Source organism: Dermacentor albipictus, chromosome 8 (assembly GCF_038994185.2).
Source record: "Dermacentor albipictus isolate Rhodes 1998 colony chromosome 8, USDA_Dalb.pri_finalv2, whole genome shotgun sequence".
Taxonomy (NCBI): domain Eukaryota; kingdom Metazoa; phylum Arthropoda; class Arachnida; order Ixodida; family Ixodidae; genus Dermacentor; species Dermacentor albipictus.
In genome coordinates, this window is record NC_091828.1 from 103591397 (window position 1) to 103607974 (window position 16578).

Sequence of the window (16578 nt, forward strand, 5' to 3'; positions counted from 1 at the left end):
ACAGGGACCAATGCAGCTCACAACAAAAGCCTTCACAGATGTTAAGCCAGTTTATTTCTTGCAGTATAGTTCTTAATCTGCCCTTAGCTTTCGCCTGGCAAAGAATCATTCCGTAAAAGATATTGAAGTACTATTACGAGCAATACTTTGTTTAGTCTGTTGAAATCTTTTTTTTTTATTTTAATGGCTCGATTCACATTCATTAAGTTCGGCGAACGGTTACACTACAGGCAACACATCAGATAATTTTTTTCCTTGTCTAGTTCCGGTTGCGAGTACCGAGTTTCCTAGCTAAAGTGCATTCGGCAAATGCTGGATGACAGGCACCAAGCACCATTTGTTGGGTTAGAGCAGGATCAGAAGGGAAGGACTAAAGCAACACCTCCCACTGCGATGGTATCACACAGATAGCACACGGTTGTGCCAAGGTTCTCCCCTGTTTCACATTTGATCGGAGTGGCCTGTACAAGTTCTGCACAAAGCCATAGGTGGCTTGAGAGGTGAAGCTTGCTTTCAGTGTCCTGCCTGGTGTCATCCACCTATTGCTAAGAAAGCTTCTGCAAAACATTTCCTTCAGTTTTCGCAGAATATCCTCATTCACAGTGTATCTTGGCAAACTTATGCATTAAAAGATCATTGTTTCCTTCTGGCTTATATTGTTGTTGTTGTTGTTTCACGCTTAACACAATAAAGAGTATTCTAATGTTAAAAGAGGGAGAAAGGATTGAATTTATTACCCTAACAAGGAGGAAGGAAAGGGGGGGGCTTACCATGGAGAATGAGCCTTCGCCGATGAGCTTGCCAAAGATGAAATCATTGGCGCACATCTTGGCAGGCTGCTTGGACTCCTCGCCACCATGCTTGGACAACGCGGCTGCAGCTCCCGTCGAGGCAGCGGCACCAGTGACAGGCGTCGGCATCGCGGTAGTTCCAGCCAGAGGGGTTTCAGCAGATTCTTTCACGCTCCTCTACAAACCATGGCGTGAGAAGTAAACAACAGTTAAAAGGGCCCGTACGGAGAAACACAGTTCAGATCGACACAGCATTGTTTCAAAACTATTTTTCTTTAATGTCGTGGCAAGAAGTTGATTACCCAAAAAAATATGACTGTATTTCCACAATCTTAATTTCGCATCTGAAGCCCTTGAACCTGTATGTCAAATCGACATCAGAGATTTGTAAGTATTCCCTCATTTCATTTATTATCACCCTGAAGGCCCATAGGCATCTCCATTCCCATGTGTTGAAACACGAGCTCCCTATCTAGTAGTTGCATCTAATATCTAGTAATAGCAGTAACTGATGGGGTCCATCACGCCACCCATGGGCTATGAGACATGCAGTGGTGCAGAGATTCAAATAACCCGCCGCAGTAGCCTATTCACTCAGGACCATGAGCTCAGAACCATGAGTTCAACATCAGTGCACGTCGATGCGAGTGACATGCAAGAACGCTTGTGCACCTGGAACACCAGGCAGTCAAAATCACCTTGGAGTCACCCCATTAATGGCATGCCTCATAATCAGTCTGTGGCTTTTTGCACTTAAAACCCCCGATAATCTTCATTTTGTCCAAAATCCAAATCAACCCTGACAACCTGGAGTTCTTCAATGGGCACTTGAATTCAAGTGCACGGGCGTTGTCAGCGTCTGAACCACTGGCATCTGCAATTTTGACGCGCAGGCACCGTGGCTTAAAATCAAATACGACATTGTGCTCAACAAGGGAAGCTGTTGTTTTTTTTTTTATCAGTCAGGATTGATAGGAAGAAACTGAAGTTATCACACGGAGAGGCCGCCTTCCAGTGGCTTTAAATTCCAAAAAGTACACTTTCATTGCATCTTTGATAGCACACTACACTCAGTGCATTATTTCAAAGCAACTGTAGAAGCATGCAACCCTGCACTAGTTGTTTCGGGTTTGCTTTCGGACAACAAAACAGTGCAACAAAGGCAAGCGGAAGGAATGAATGGTGCTTTGTGGCGTGCATGTCCATCCCTTCCATCTGTCTTTGTTTTGCAGTGTTTTGTAGTTCAAAATGGCACTGAAACAAAGAGTTTTTCGTGCCATACATCTTGCACCAAATACAGCAATGGTTAAATTAAGATGGGCTAGTTGTCTTGTTGTCAATGTCACCTAAAAATTATTGTGCAAATAAATGACACCACAAGAGACACAGGCCTGTGTTGTTGTCGTTCTTACTTGAGCCCTATTCTGAACCGATACAGAAGTGACCTCAACACATGGTCTTCTATTAAACTAACATTTCTACAACAACGAATCAGCAGGCTTCCCAAGTCACACTGTAACTTGCTTTTGGTATTTCTTCTCACTTCAAACATAGTGAACCACATATCTTGAGACTTATCATGCACAGCTGAAAGCTTCACACAACTATTCTATAATGGATGATATGAACAATCATCTATAAAAAAAAATGCTGTCTGTCTCAGAAAATGCTTCTGTATATCACTACATCCTAAACTAGGGCACGTGAAGCTCGTGGATACTGAAATTTCAATTTATCCCCGCTGTACCGTGAACTGCAAATGAAAATAAATCAATTTACCGTAGCACGATCAGAACGCAAATGACTAGAGAGCGCTCCCTATCGGAATGTTATCGGCTCATCGGAGAAAGCCAGTTGACATTGACACCGCTACGAATTTATCAGGCAATGATTGCACCTGAAGGTTAGTCATCACCTCGGTTATCAGGCTACGTGGGAATGATACAGCTTGCGCAAGCTTACACTATGTGAGCCAAGCAGGAACCACTTGCTGGGCAAGCGGTTCGTAACATTACATGTTACGAATGCATTACAGCATCCACTTCTGACGGAATCTAGCTTCATATCTTGACAGGGAACTTGCCGCTTTGTCTTCTTTAACGGATGCCCAGTGTCATCGTCGTCATTGTAGTAGTAGTTCAGAGAAATAATAGCTTAAGCGGCAAAATGTTTGTAAAATCAGTGAGATCGTTTTCCAGCGGAAGGAAAAGTTGCAGCAGCACACATTTCTTTTTTTCTTTTTTTTTTTTGTCTAAATATGCGTGGCGATGCCTGCAGAGTCCTGCTTGTGTTATAACGCAACAGTTGGTTTCGCACTTTTTGCCAAACTGTAAATACTTTATCGCTTGCACATTTCTTCCCTTCTGAGTACAGTTGCTCTGTCGCTGTCAAAACCTACCACTCTTGTATATATTTCTGTGCGTTTCTAGAGCTGATGTACTCTTGCTTCACTACCTACACGTATTACTCTAAACCTCCCCTTACCCAATGCTCCCTCTGCGGGGCGTTTAAGGTATTAGAAATAAACAAATAAAATAAAAGGGGTCACTGCCACAGGTAGCACGGGTGAACAAGGACAACTGGGCTAGTCTAGTCCAGTCTATGTGCAGCTCTGCGCGGTTAGCGAAAACATGCTTATTGAAGCGGGAAGTTGGTAATACATTCATAATGGGAACAGAGCAAACCAGACGACGACGGAGTGAAAGGTCACAGGCCGAGCGCTGTCCTGTGCCCTTTCACTCCGTCGTTGTCCGATTCGCGCTGTTCCCATTATGAACAGCGAAAACAGCTGGAAGATCAACGGAACGTTCAGGTCGACATCCGACCGGCGAAAGTGTTGCGGACTCTTGTTTTTTTCAAATAGTAGTAACCTATATAGTGCGGTGGAACAACAAATAAAGCGACAAACGCCGGCGCACCGGATGTTGGAACTGACAATTATGAATGACTCGCACGCGCACACTCTATGCTTACGGTCTGGCGCGAAATAAAGGAACATCAATAAATAAATAACGGAGAGGGGGGGGGGGGGGTAAGAGAAAGGGCGAGTCGGGACAGGCTCCGACAGGACTGCGCATTTTCGGACCCTACGACGCACTGTCCGTTGGTACAAACATTCTTTTAAGTGTTCCTTTTATTTTTCCCTCCCCTCCACCCCCTCAACATCAGAAGTGAAAAAAAAAAAAGCACGGAAAGGTCTTGCTCAACAAGTCTACGCCGTCAACAACGTTATTTACGCCGTTGTTAACGCAGCAGTCCGTCTGCTGTTGTTCGCCCTGAGACTGACGCACGCAAATCGATAAGGAGGTGTCGGTCACGACCCGCGTGGTCGCTAAAAAAAAAAAAAAAATCCATTCCTTCGTCGAAGCGAGAGTTTTTAGTGGTGTCGAAAGTCGTCAGCGCTCGACGAGTTTTCGAAACGATAATCTCTGACTCGTGTTAGAACACACGGAAAGTACCTTAATCTTCCCGTTTAACGCTTTCTTTTCTTTTCCTTCTTTTTTCTGTTTTTAGAGTCCCATACTGATGTCCATATGCACACTTTTATCGCAGGCTCCGTCCCGAAACTTATCCACTTCAGAAAAAAAAACAAAAAAAAAACTCGAGCTTTTAAAATGGACCGAAGTGCCGATTTAGCTACCATGAAGCGATGCCTCTGTTCGTCGTATAACTTATTCAGATCGTATCCGTTTACTTTGTACATAACTTCAAACACTAAATCAAGCACAGCTAATTAAGCATTTTATTATATCGGGGTTGATTAGGCCAACACATTTGTAACGAGGGTAACAACACATTGAATAGCGCGATCGGCGAATTCATTCAAGACTGGCGGCCGAATTCGAAAAGTTTTATCATTCGTGAGCGATGTTTGCCGAGTTCTCAACAGACTTCTCAAAATCACGATTCACATGACTTCACTACTTTACGAACACCTCTAGCGCAGTAACTTTTACGTGAACAACGGGCCCTGATCCGCTAACTGCACGGAACAGCGAGGAAATGCATGTGTACTCATCGCCTACGCTTTTTTTTTAAAGCGGAGCAGAACAATGCCACGCACTACGGCACGAGACAAAGTTGCATACATACACATGTAGCAACAACAGCTCGAGCGATACATGGTTTCAGCGCGCCGCCTTTCTTTGTTTTTTTTTTTTTTTCTGCTACACTCGCGAGAACACCGTAACCGAGCTCGATTGTTCGGTTTCTGACGCTGCCGGCGGCAAGTAAACAGACCGGGCTACAGGACCTTCGAAAGAACCCCCTCGCAACATTCCCGAGTTCGGAGAAATAACACCGAAACAACATAAAACGCCACGGCGGCGGCTTTGGGACGGCGACAGCCACGCTAAGCGGCCGTGGGGACTTTCCCCGAGCGAAGTCACAAACAACCGAAGCCGGGCCAGCCGTCCGGCCCGCCGCTAGACAAAGGTCAGTGACATTCCTCGTTAGGCCTAACGCAGTGCCAGCCCTTCCCCACCGCCCTTCCGAACTCCCGCCGGCTACGCCAATGATCGCCGGCAAACGACGTGGTTGACGCCGTAGCCCCGGTTACGCAGGGTAGTCCCGAAACCCCCGGGGCTACCCCCCGGAGGCGATGGGCTCAAAAACAAATGACGCAACGACGCCCACCCGATATTCGTACTACTTACCTCATTCGAAGGAGCCTCAGCGGACATTCTCCGGTGGAAGGGGCTTGGGCGAGCGAACGAAACCGGCGTCCCTTCAAACCACTAGCCGCTGCAAGAATTCATGATCGTCGCGGCGGAGGGTGTTCCAACGCGAAGACGACCACGACGTCGTCCGACAGACGAGACTCGGACGTGCGAATGGACCACGCACCAGCACACCGCGCGCACAACACAACACGTACCGAGGCAGGAAATTCACTTGGTGCGCCGGTGTACTGCACCACCACACCCGGGCACGCATCCGCACCAACACCCGCCACGAAAGAAGAAGAAAGAAATGGGAACGTCTTCGCTTCTTTCTTCGCCGCGCGTGCTTTCAGGTTACACGAATGCCGGACCGCCGCGGCATGAATGAAAAATTCAACACCCCGAAGCCGGACAAGTTGCGGCGGCTGCACAAGAGTTTGTTGGTCTGTGTGGCGGCGGCTTCGACGGTGCGGTCGGTGTTGCCAGAGGAAGGAGTGCGACGCGCGCTGCCAGTGGCGCGGTCGTTCTCGTCAGACTGCAACGTGCCGAGGGGGGTGCCGAAGGAGCACTGAGCTTGCTGGCGCTGTATTCTTTGTGTTGTTGCCTCGAGCGTCGGCGCCGGCCGCCGTCCAGACTGTGCGTCATCGGCAGTGCGTCACGCGACCGTCATTTGGGAAGCACATGTTTTCGCTACGTCGGGCCTCTCACGACTGTTCGTGTGTGTGCGCGTCGGGGCCCTCAGTAAAGAATAATCACTCACTTTTCACCGTTTAACAAATCTCTTTCCGCTAACAAATTGTCCTGTCATCTACGAACAAGAACTAAAACTGCTATTTCTTAAATTATTAAAAAAATATTGGCAATTTTAGTTCTGACTTTGCCCCTAGATGACGCCACAACACGTAATAGGTCGGTATTTGTGAAAAAAAATACACATTTTATTTTGAACTACGGCGTCTGCGGTTGACTTGACTACTACGACGGAGGGTTCAAGTGCGCGCCGGTTGTTGAGACATCCGTCACAAGCTTGCGCGTCAGTTTAGTCGGAAGCGCACAGAGACAGCGGCTGCGAAGCAAAGAAATAAACAGACCGGCACAAGAGAGGAAGGGAATCACTCCAGAGGCGAACCCGTACCGCTCCTCCGCGCATGCAGATAGGCTGCAGGAACCGACAGAATCGTTCCTGCCGTTAAGGCAAACAAACCCCGCGCTGGGCGCAACTCTGTTAGCGTAGGATTTCCAGGATGGGCGTAACTCGGAAGGCGAGGGACGGTTGTTGTTTCCTTTCAGCATTTTTTTTTCCGGCGTATTACTGCGATATCGCAATTACACGGTCGCTGGAGCCGCATTCAAGCCGTTGGCGCCGCCTCCGTAGTGATGCCCCGCCATCGACGCAATGCGCATGCGCATTGCGCAATGCGCATTGACGCACCGTTGGCATGTTCGTAGTGCTCACGCATGCTAAAAGCAAAAACGTAGTCCGGATTTTTTTTTTTTTCAGTGAGGAAGGGAGGGGGGAGGGATCACTTGCTTGATGTGCCCCCTCTCCAGCACCGGGTATACGTTGTGAGCAGCTGCAGCGTGTATTCTGGTCTGAGCGGAATTGACAGTAACCGTCGAGTTATCGTTATTCAAATATTTCACCGTTGAATGCCGACTGTCTACCCCGTCGGTCTCTTATCGCACGCCGAAGAGGTGTGACGCTCCATATCACGCGAGCGAAAGGAACCTAGATAAAACAAGCTTTTGTTTTTGTTTTATCTAGGGGCCCTACGCTATAGCGTTGTGAGACGCCTGCTACGTGTGCAGCAAAATAATTTGCGCCCTCAAATGTGAATGGGGCTGTAAATCGATATTTAACTCGCAACCTCACACACCCAAGGGGTGCAACGACATCGTTTACAACCTTTGAGTGTAAGGGTGTGAGTTATATACCGATAATATACTGTAGTTGGAGTAGTATGGGAGAGGCCTTTGCCCTGCAGTAGGCATAGCCGGGATGATGATGATGATACCATACGCATATCCACTTGGTACGAATTCAGAGGATGGCACCGGCTTGGAGACATGGTGCTGTCAAACTCGCGGTAAAAAATGCACTGTTGCTCCACTAGCTTTTTAAAGAAAACGCTGCTCTATGCACTCAAGCACAGAGAGAGAGAGAGAGAACAACTTTGGTAAATATGCCTGCAGAGTCGGTTAGGCTCACTCCACGCAGGGAGGACAAGCTTAAGTAACCGCAACGACAATGCATTTCGTCGGACACTTTCAAAATTATTATCTCCTAAGACATTCACATATTAATAACGTTATTATATGAACATTATTAACATACGATTATTACGCGAGAACCGGCATATGTAGAAAGAAATAATATATTAAGCGCCTGCCGCGTTGAGTGAACGAAAGCTTGTTGCTTTCTTTTATGCGAAGCATATTACGAGGGCTCAACCCAGCTCCTCAGGCGCGGCGGTGACCATGAAATCACGTGACACCGTGACGTCACGACAGAGGAGAAGTGGCTTTGGCTCAACTCTTGCAAGACGGGCTGGGTGGGAATCGAACCAGGGTCTCCGGAGTGTGGGACGGAGACGCTACCACTGAGCCACGAGTACAACGCTTCAAAGCGGTACAAAAGCGCCTCTAGTGAATGCGGTGTTGCCTTAGAAACGCGCTGTTTCTAAGGCGTGCGTCTCTTGCTCAGGCGCACATTTCGTTGCCGCGCCGAACGCTGCTTTGCTCGACGCTCACCGCGTCCAATGCGGGGCGCGTAGTCGCTGCCCTGTAGCCCATTGTCTTACACCCCTTGGCGGGTCGACGGGAACGCTGTCGCGTTCCACTCTTGAAGGCGAAGAAGTAATGCATGAGTTGTTTCTTCGTCTAGCCGAACCAAATATAGCCAAGCAACAGCAGTTCACCAGGCTAAACAGTGGTTCAACAACTAAAATAAAGGCTAGTATGCTTCGCATCCTGGGCTTAACCTTACCTAAGCCACAGCCATTTTTTTTTTTAGTAGCCGCGTGTTTACATAAATGCGACAGCGGCGCATTGCGTCGCGTTTCCCGCGCGTCGCGCACGCGCGTGAACGGCGGTGACGGCTACGAAGCGAATCATAACGCGTTGCGAGCGAGAGCTGCGACTTTGAGAGGATGTTTACGCGACAGCGTTATACGTTCGCAGGAGGACGGCTGATTTGCCTGGCTGGTGTGTTCCAATAGTTTTGTTGCAGGAGCGTGCACTGTGAACCAGTAAAATGGGATCAAAAACAGACAAGGACGAAGCGCTCGCTGGGTCTACTATATAGGATACACGCAGAGATACTCCCAATACATATATACGATATTACGCATCGACAAGGAGTTTGCTAGTTGAGGAAAAGCATCACATTTCCGGTGAAGCTAGTCCGTGCGTACATCTTTTGGTGCTTCTTTCTTTTTTTGTTGCCTTTGTTAAAAAGTGCAGAGAACAAGGCATAGCAGACATTGCCAAAGCCGTTTCTATTTGTTGCTTTTGTTAATCTGGTTTCCTTAAAGTGTATAATTATGCGTGATAACGAGTCTTTGTAGAGAGGAGTTCGTCACGTGATTTGCGATTAGATATCTTTGCTTTTACACATTCCTGTGTATGACTTCGCTTGTTTAAGCATAGAGCGTCTGTGTCCAAAAGGAGACCGCTGCCTGTGTTGACCGTTCGTCGAAAAGGTTACCAGGAAAATCACGAACTGTAACCTGCCAGAGAAAGACTCCCCCCCCCCCTCCCCCCCTTCCCCGATTTTTCTTTGGTGCTTTCCTCTTTAAAGGTAGCACCCGAATACGAAGGAGCCTACTTATACAGTTTGTCCAGGTCCTTAACCTCGCGTAGTTGACCTGTATCACGTGATCGTTTGTACATATGCTGCTGAATCACTACTCGTGTTGTTGTAAACGTTGCTGTTAGCGCGGTTTTGCTCTATAGGGAGCCTAGATGAAAAGCAGACTTGCAGTTTTGTTTTACTCTCAATCTTCGTGCCTACTCGAAACTGCGCACGACTTTAGCTCGGGGGCTCCTATATATACATGCATGGGAAAGGAGAACTCGGCAATCAATGCATTCAATTTCAAAAGGTTTCCTGCACTACAAAAAAAAGCATAGAACTAGTTAAGATATTATAACTGTAGGAAGCAGATATTTTACTTAGGCCGTCAATTTAAAAAAAAAAAGATGTTGTTGTGAGGTCTTTTGGCTGGACTCAATAAGAAATTCCTGAACAGCGGAGCAAATCTCTCCGAGAATGAATGACACTCTGCACGAGGCCCGATACGAAAGAGTAACATGTCCCGCTAATTAATCCAGGTCAAATACTAGGAAGGGTATAACTCAAACGTCCTCTTCCTTTCAGTTTGTATAAAGCGGCGACGAGAGACAGAAGGAAGTGATGAATTGCTTCTTCACCAAACCTGACCTGCGTAAGCGGAGGTTCAGGGAGGGTGAATGCGGCAACGCAATTTTGCGAGCGACATCCTCAAGCATCCTATAGCTTGCGTTTGAGAATTCCCTATACGTACGCCAGGGAAATGCGACATGCTCATAATCTGGAGAAGTAGGGAGTGTATACTGGGTCTGAGAATGTATATGCTTTCACAATTGAACGCGCATCCGAAAGCTATACATGTAGCCGCCGTGACGTGCGCTGAAAGTTGTAAAACAGCGAGGAGTGTGCCGCAAGGCGACGCCCATTGTTGTCCGTCCGTCCGTCCCTCCGTCCGTCCGTCCGTCCGTCCGTCCATCCATCCATCCATCCATCCATCCATCCATCCGTCCGTCCGTCCGTCCGTCCGTCCGTCCGTCCGTCCGTCCGTCCGTCCGTCCGTCCGTCCATCCATCCATATCATCTATCCCATCCAATCCCACCAAACGGTGAAGAAAAGTCTGTATATTGAGCCAAAGTAAGGGTAGGCCGGTTAGAGGAAGGCAAGCTGCAGCACACCGGACGGATCCGCACATTCCAAGGTGATAACGAACCGCCAGTGCCACTGCCGCTGTCGTCTGGTCTTCATCCGGTACACAACCCGTGGAGCTGATTTCTCTGCACTCGAAACTCGTACACACACAATTTCGCGGAGCTTCAAGGTCAAACTATAAGCCCTGCCCGTTTATCTATCTATCTATCTATCTATCTATCTATCTATCTATCTATCTATCTATCTATCTATCTATCTATCTATCTATCTATCTATCTATCTATCTATCTATCTATCTATCTATCTATCTATCTATCTATCTATCTATCTATCTATCTATCTATCTATCTATCTATCTATCTATCTATCTATCTATCTATCTATCTATCTATCTATCTATCTATCTATCTATCTATCTATCTATCTATCTATCTATCTATCTATCTATCTATCTATCTATCTATCTATCTATTAATGAAGTGCACAGAGATAGCTAGTCGGTAACTGTAGCAGCCAATGTACAGTTGGAAGATTTAATTTACGTAGAGCTGTAGCTTTTACTGGAATAAACTCAACTCGGAAAGGAAAATCATGACAATCAGGCGACCTTATAACTTAAGAGAAAAAGGTCAAGTGCAGGACAAAAAACATTCCAATGCCAGACATTTTCCCTCACATTGCAACGCGTCTGTCGCAGTGACGACGTTTATTGCTACAGCGTATTTTTAGATGGTCTTGTGGCCGTAAGTAGTTTTAAGTAATGTCGCTCGATTTTGGAGAAGAAAAAGAAAGTAACCATCACGAAACGAAATTTTCCGCGTAATTAGGATGCGTATTCGCGCGAAGCACATCGAGAATTCGTATACACATTCAGTAGGTCAAGTATAATGTTTGAACAAACATATGTGTGTGTATATATATACATATATATATATATATAGGAAGGTAAGGGAACAAACGCGAGTTAATGATATCTTAGTTCAACTCAAGAAAAAGGAATGGGGGGCATGGGTACCCGACGGTCATCGAGAGTTACGGAATGGATTGCAAGGGAAGGGAAGCGTAGCAGAAGGCGGCAGAAAGTTAGGAGGCTGGATGAGATTAAGAAGTTTGCAGGGACAACATGGCCACTATTAGTACATGACCGGGGTAGTTGGAGAAGTATGGGAGAGGCCTTTGCCCTGCAGTGCGCTTAACCAGGCTGATGATGATGATGATGATGATGATGATGATGATGCTGATGATGGGAAGCTAAAAAATACGCAGATTCGACGCACACGTTGGAATCTATATACGTGAAGCTAAGTTTTCGCGAAGTGGGTGATTAAGTGCCGCAAATTTTGCCAATCCGTTTCCGCGTCTTTGTCACAAATGGAACTGGTGGCGCGCGCGCATGCGCTCTCACTCACCCGTGACAAACCTGTTACAATGTGAGAAATCTTATCAATTGCTTGCTTTCTTCATTTATTCTGACATATTTTAAGTGCGCCGGCCACTGAACTTGCCCGTCCCTCGCGGTGGGTATGTGTGCCATGGCGTGGAAATTGTAGTCGGCTGCAACACCACGGTGGCGACACCTCAAAGAAATGTATATATAGTTGGCGCGATATCTACCTGCCCGCTTCTTGGCCAACCATCCGTTGAGGGCAGGTTTCCACGGCATGGAATTCATTATCTTCAACAACAACAACAAAAACAACAACACGTGGCGACCATCTGCAAGAGCTATAGTTTGAGCTGGCACGAGATCCGTATACGTGCGATTGTGGCCAAGTGATAATAAAGGAAAAAAAAAGCAATTGCGGCCTAACGGTTAGAGCGCCGAGCTGCTGCACTGGGCGTCCGAGGTTTGAATCCCGCCGCTGGACGCTGTCTTCTTCCTTCTTGTTCGTTTTTTGAGAGTGAGGGGAACCTGTGCGGCGAGAATCCTACCAGCGACCTATAAGCGACCGACCAACTGACCGACACAGGCAAAACCATGCCTGTGCAAACAAAGTTTCGCTTTAGTAAATAAGGCCCCCAAGATAAAAGTAAATAAAATAAGAGGAAGCTAAATAGTCCTCTTAGTAATGACTTCTTTCTTCTTCTTCTTCGTCAGGCACACAAAGTGTCGTGTTGGTTTCCGTGGCCCCTGAGATGTGCGCGCAGACGCCGTTGCTCTCGGAGGCCGCGTGCGTTGGGCCCGCAAACTCGCACCAGAGGCGCTGCCCGCACTGATTGCATCCTTAACGGAATGCGAAGGGGATTTCCCCCAGTGAGGCCCGTAGGCAACGCGCACCTTCCAGAAGCGCTTGGAATTAAAGTGCGCGAAAGCGTCCACCGGTCAGCAGTCTAGGTAAGCAAGAGACGTCTTGAGCAAGATACGTTTGGAGGAAAAAATACAGGCAAAGATTGATACGACCGGTATCGGTACAGGATAGATAAGAAAGTTTTGAGGAAGAGACAAAGGATTAACGAGACGTATACAAAAATGTTTAGAATTAAAAACATGTGTGCAACATACCTGATCAATTAAAGCAGGCTAGGTGACTATTTGTCACCGCCCAGTTTGAAAGGTTATGCCAATAAATATTAATCATCATCATAATCACGGCCGGCTAGGGCATGTTAGATTTGCCAGCCCGATGCAAAGGGCTAATCCACATTTCATCATCATCATCACAAAGCGCCAGACCTACGCATGAGAGAGAGAGAGAGAGAGAGAGAGAGAAGGCAGGGATCTTAACCAGTCAAGAGTCCGGTTGGCTACCCTACGCTGGGGGAAGGGAGAAGGGGAAGAGAGGGAAGGAAGATAGAGAGGATATAGAGACGTGCATGGACAGTACTAGAGACAAAGCCGCTCGTACAAACCAGTCGTTCTAAGAAAGAACAAAAGTGAATTCACTGCCTTCTGAGCCGATGATGTGCGGGGACGGTGTTCTATTACCGTCTGTTCCTACGCAGAGGACAATCATCTAGTTTCCTCAATGTGTTGCTATAGCGTATATTTAGGTGACCTTGCAGCCGTAAGTAGTTTAATTAATACCACGACAACAGTCTCCTTGCAGACGTGATTCCGTGACACTGCCTATCCTTGTACCCCTACCGATATAGGCTAGGCCAGGTGCTGGCTCGGCGTTCTAGTCTCAGCCGCTTAGGCGAGAGTCAGTTCTCCGATGCAAATTGATGCTGGAACCGAGGCTAAATATTTCTACAGGGCAACTGAAGCGCTGCTTGTGGAACGCGACGGAACAATACAAGTGCTTGCGACTATTTTACGTTAGTGAACAATCAGGATGACGATGATGCTCCATGTTTATGGCACGTACACACTACAAGGGGGATAGGCCAAGAACCGAGCGGCAGGAGGTACCATGAGAGAAATTTTTATTCGAAGAGGAGAAGCGATAAAGTAAAAAGAAAGAAAGAAACGGAAATCAAAATGAAAGAGCGGAAAATACTAGAACAGTATGCAAGGGAACTGTCAGACCCTCTGAAAGAAAATTATGAAAGAGGTACTAATCGAGGACAGAATAAAGACCACGTTAGTAATACGTTGTAGCGTGACAAACAATTACGTACCTGAACTGCATGAAACACTAAATGACATACCACAAGCAACAATCACAGGTTGATCGTCTAGGCTTCAGCCGGAAAACGGAAAACAAAGTTGGTTTTACACATCTTTGTTCGTACCTTGCTTCGAGAAATTTTGTCGTTGACTTACTTCTGATGAGTGCCGTACACTTTTGTTTAGCAGACGAAGAACAATAACCAGACTTTATGATTCCGTTGTTTGGAAAATAATTGGTTAGTTTCGACATTCGAAAACACCGCGAATAGTCCCTTTTTCGAATGCGAACAGTCAGACTTTGAGGTAATAGTTCTGCGGAAACCCGCAAGGTGGAGCAATTGTAGCCTTTGTAGCAATTGCACTTGTAGCAGTTGCTACGAACGAGTGGATGTCTAATTCTCCCTTTAATAATTACTTCTCTCCACCTTGCGGGTTTCCGCACAACTATTATACGTCAAATTCTTGCCTTTGCTTCGAGTTTTTAACAAATTCTACTTCGCCCTGCCATCTGCTAGCCGCCTGGTTAACTCGGATGGTAGAGCTGCTGCCCCGGAAAGGCGGTGGTCCCTTGTTCGGGCGCCGGACCAGGACCAATTGTTCTTTAACTGCGAGGCTTTTCTTTCGAGGAACCCGTATGGATTTCCTTTGAAGCAATCGCTAGGAACGGGTGGACGTCTGATTTTCCCTTTATGAATAGTCACAGCGTCTCGAATTCGATTCGTATCCAAAACTTGAAAGTTAATTCACCCGCCCCTCCTATCACTGTAAAGTAATTTACACCCTTCAAAGTGATAAAAGGGTGTAAATGTGTCTATAACTCGCTCCCTTAGGCTGTCAGCTACACTCTTAGAAAAATTTACACCCTTTGGGGCGTATCTTGTCCCACAACAATAATCGTCATCCGTGCTGCCCGCGTTTCCTTTCTTTAACGCGGCGAGCCCGGCACTTTCCAGTCACGAACGGCATGCGCGTTATCAGTGTGACGCAGCATTCTCGACAGGAAAGTAGCGAGCGCAGAGTTTTCAAGAAAGGAAACGCAAGCAAGGCTGATGACGATTATTGTTGTGGGACAAATATACACCCCAAAGGGTACAACCGTTTTAAGAGTGTATATAAATCACACCCTAAGGAATTGACACCATTAGGGTGTGATTTATATAGCAGACACATTTACCCCCTTAGACCCTTACACACCATAGACACAGTTACACCCTTTTTTCACTTTGAAGGGTGTAAATTATTTTACTCTCTTGGGCTCTAGCCCTCGTTTCCGTGGTCGGCGGGCCGGAATTTCTCCTCTGACAGAATGAGGAGAGGTTAGCGTCGTACGGCATGATGAGTAGGATGGGGCAGCCGCCGAGGCGGAGCCATCCCCGGCAGCTTAGGCGTTACGCTATAGACGTCACGCTAGACGTCACGCTAGACGTCACGCTCGAGGTTGGCGAACTTCACGGGTCGGCGAAGCGGCCAGCCCACCGCGTGCTGCTTCGACGTCTGCGGCAGACGAGGAACAGAAGTCGATCAAAAAGCGAAGCGGGCCTCGGCGTGAGTTATGTGGAAGCAACGACCGCACGCAGAGGATACGCGAAGAATAAGCGTATAGAGCCAAAGAATTTCGCAGATAAGCATATTCGGCGGATTCGGACAGCTATTAGCTCACTTTGACAATCGCCAAAGATTCGAAACTTTCGAAATAACGAATCGAACGGCCGGTGTCCCATGCGATTCGGTTTTCGGATTCGAACAGTCGATATTCGTAACTGCGAACGTTTTGTCTGCGGACGCAGTGACCGCACGCAGAGGATACGTGAAGAGTAAGCGTAGAGACAACGAATTTCGCAGATAAACATATTCGGCGGATTCGGACAGCTATTAGCTCACTTTGACAATCGTCTAAGATTCGAAACATTCGAAATAACGAATCGAACGGCCGGTGTCCCATGCGATTCGGTTTTCGGATTCGAACAGTCGATATTCGTAACTGCGAATGTTTTGTCGAATACTTTTAGATGTTTCAGAACGTCAACTGCGCCCATGGTTAAACATAATATTGGAGCAAAAGTGGGGTAAATTTCCACTCCCGCAGGCATAGTATCGACATAGAAAAATGAGAACACGCTTATTGTGGCAGGCTGCAGGCGTCGCTTAGGTAGCCATACTTTACTGACTTTACAGCGGTCATTCGCACTCTCTGAAGAGCCCTCGACAACCGAAGAAAGCAACTTGTTTGTGCTCCTAATGCTCCATTCGTGCTTTTAATAAGGAATACTCCATACCGTAGTTGGCAATGATTGAAACTCGCTAACTTTAACGATACTGGGATGTGAACATCGTATTACATTACTTGTGATAACGGCTATTCAGTCTTCGAAATACTATTCCGAAAGCATTCGATATCCTATTCGATTCGCTTCTGTCGCTATTCGATTCGCATTCGAATCGGTCTCAGAAACCACTTTTCGTACACCACTAAGATTCATCTTCGGTGGTTCCTGCATAAGTTTTTACCTTTACCTTATGGCGGGGTTAAAACTGCACGATGTGCTCTGAGGGCAACGGCTATATACGATGACGGTAGTGTGCGCCTATTGGAAACGATGGGCTAAGGGACTCGGTGAATCAAGCTTGGAATT

At 47.0% G+C, this 16578-nt stretch overlaps 1 protein-coding gene across 5 annotated transcripts in view; it reads right to left on the reverse strand.

Moving 5' to 3' along the window:
• LOC139048921 (3-phosphoinositide-dependent protein kinase 1-like) overlaps positions 1-16578 on the reverse strand; it is a 76794-nt gene that overhangs the window by 31961 nt on the left and 28255 nt on the right. The window contains exons 1-2 of one of the 5 annotated variants that reach the window (XM_070523885.1): positions 5447-6272; positions 771-968 (exon numbers count right to left, since the gene is read on the reverse strand). In XM_070523885.1, coding sequence (XP_070379986.1) covers positions 771-968; positions 5447-5473 — 225 coding nt within the window. In that variant the 5' untranslated portion in view covers positions 5474-6272. Of the gene's footprint in view, positions 1-770; positions 969-5446; positions 6273-16578 lie in introns of those variants that run through there. The other 4 variants (XM_070523888.1, XM_070523886.1, XM_070523889.1 and 1 more) reach the window with 4 other exon arrangements.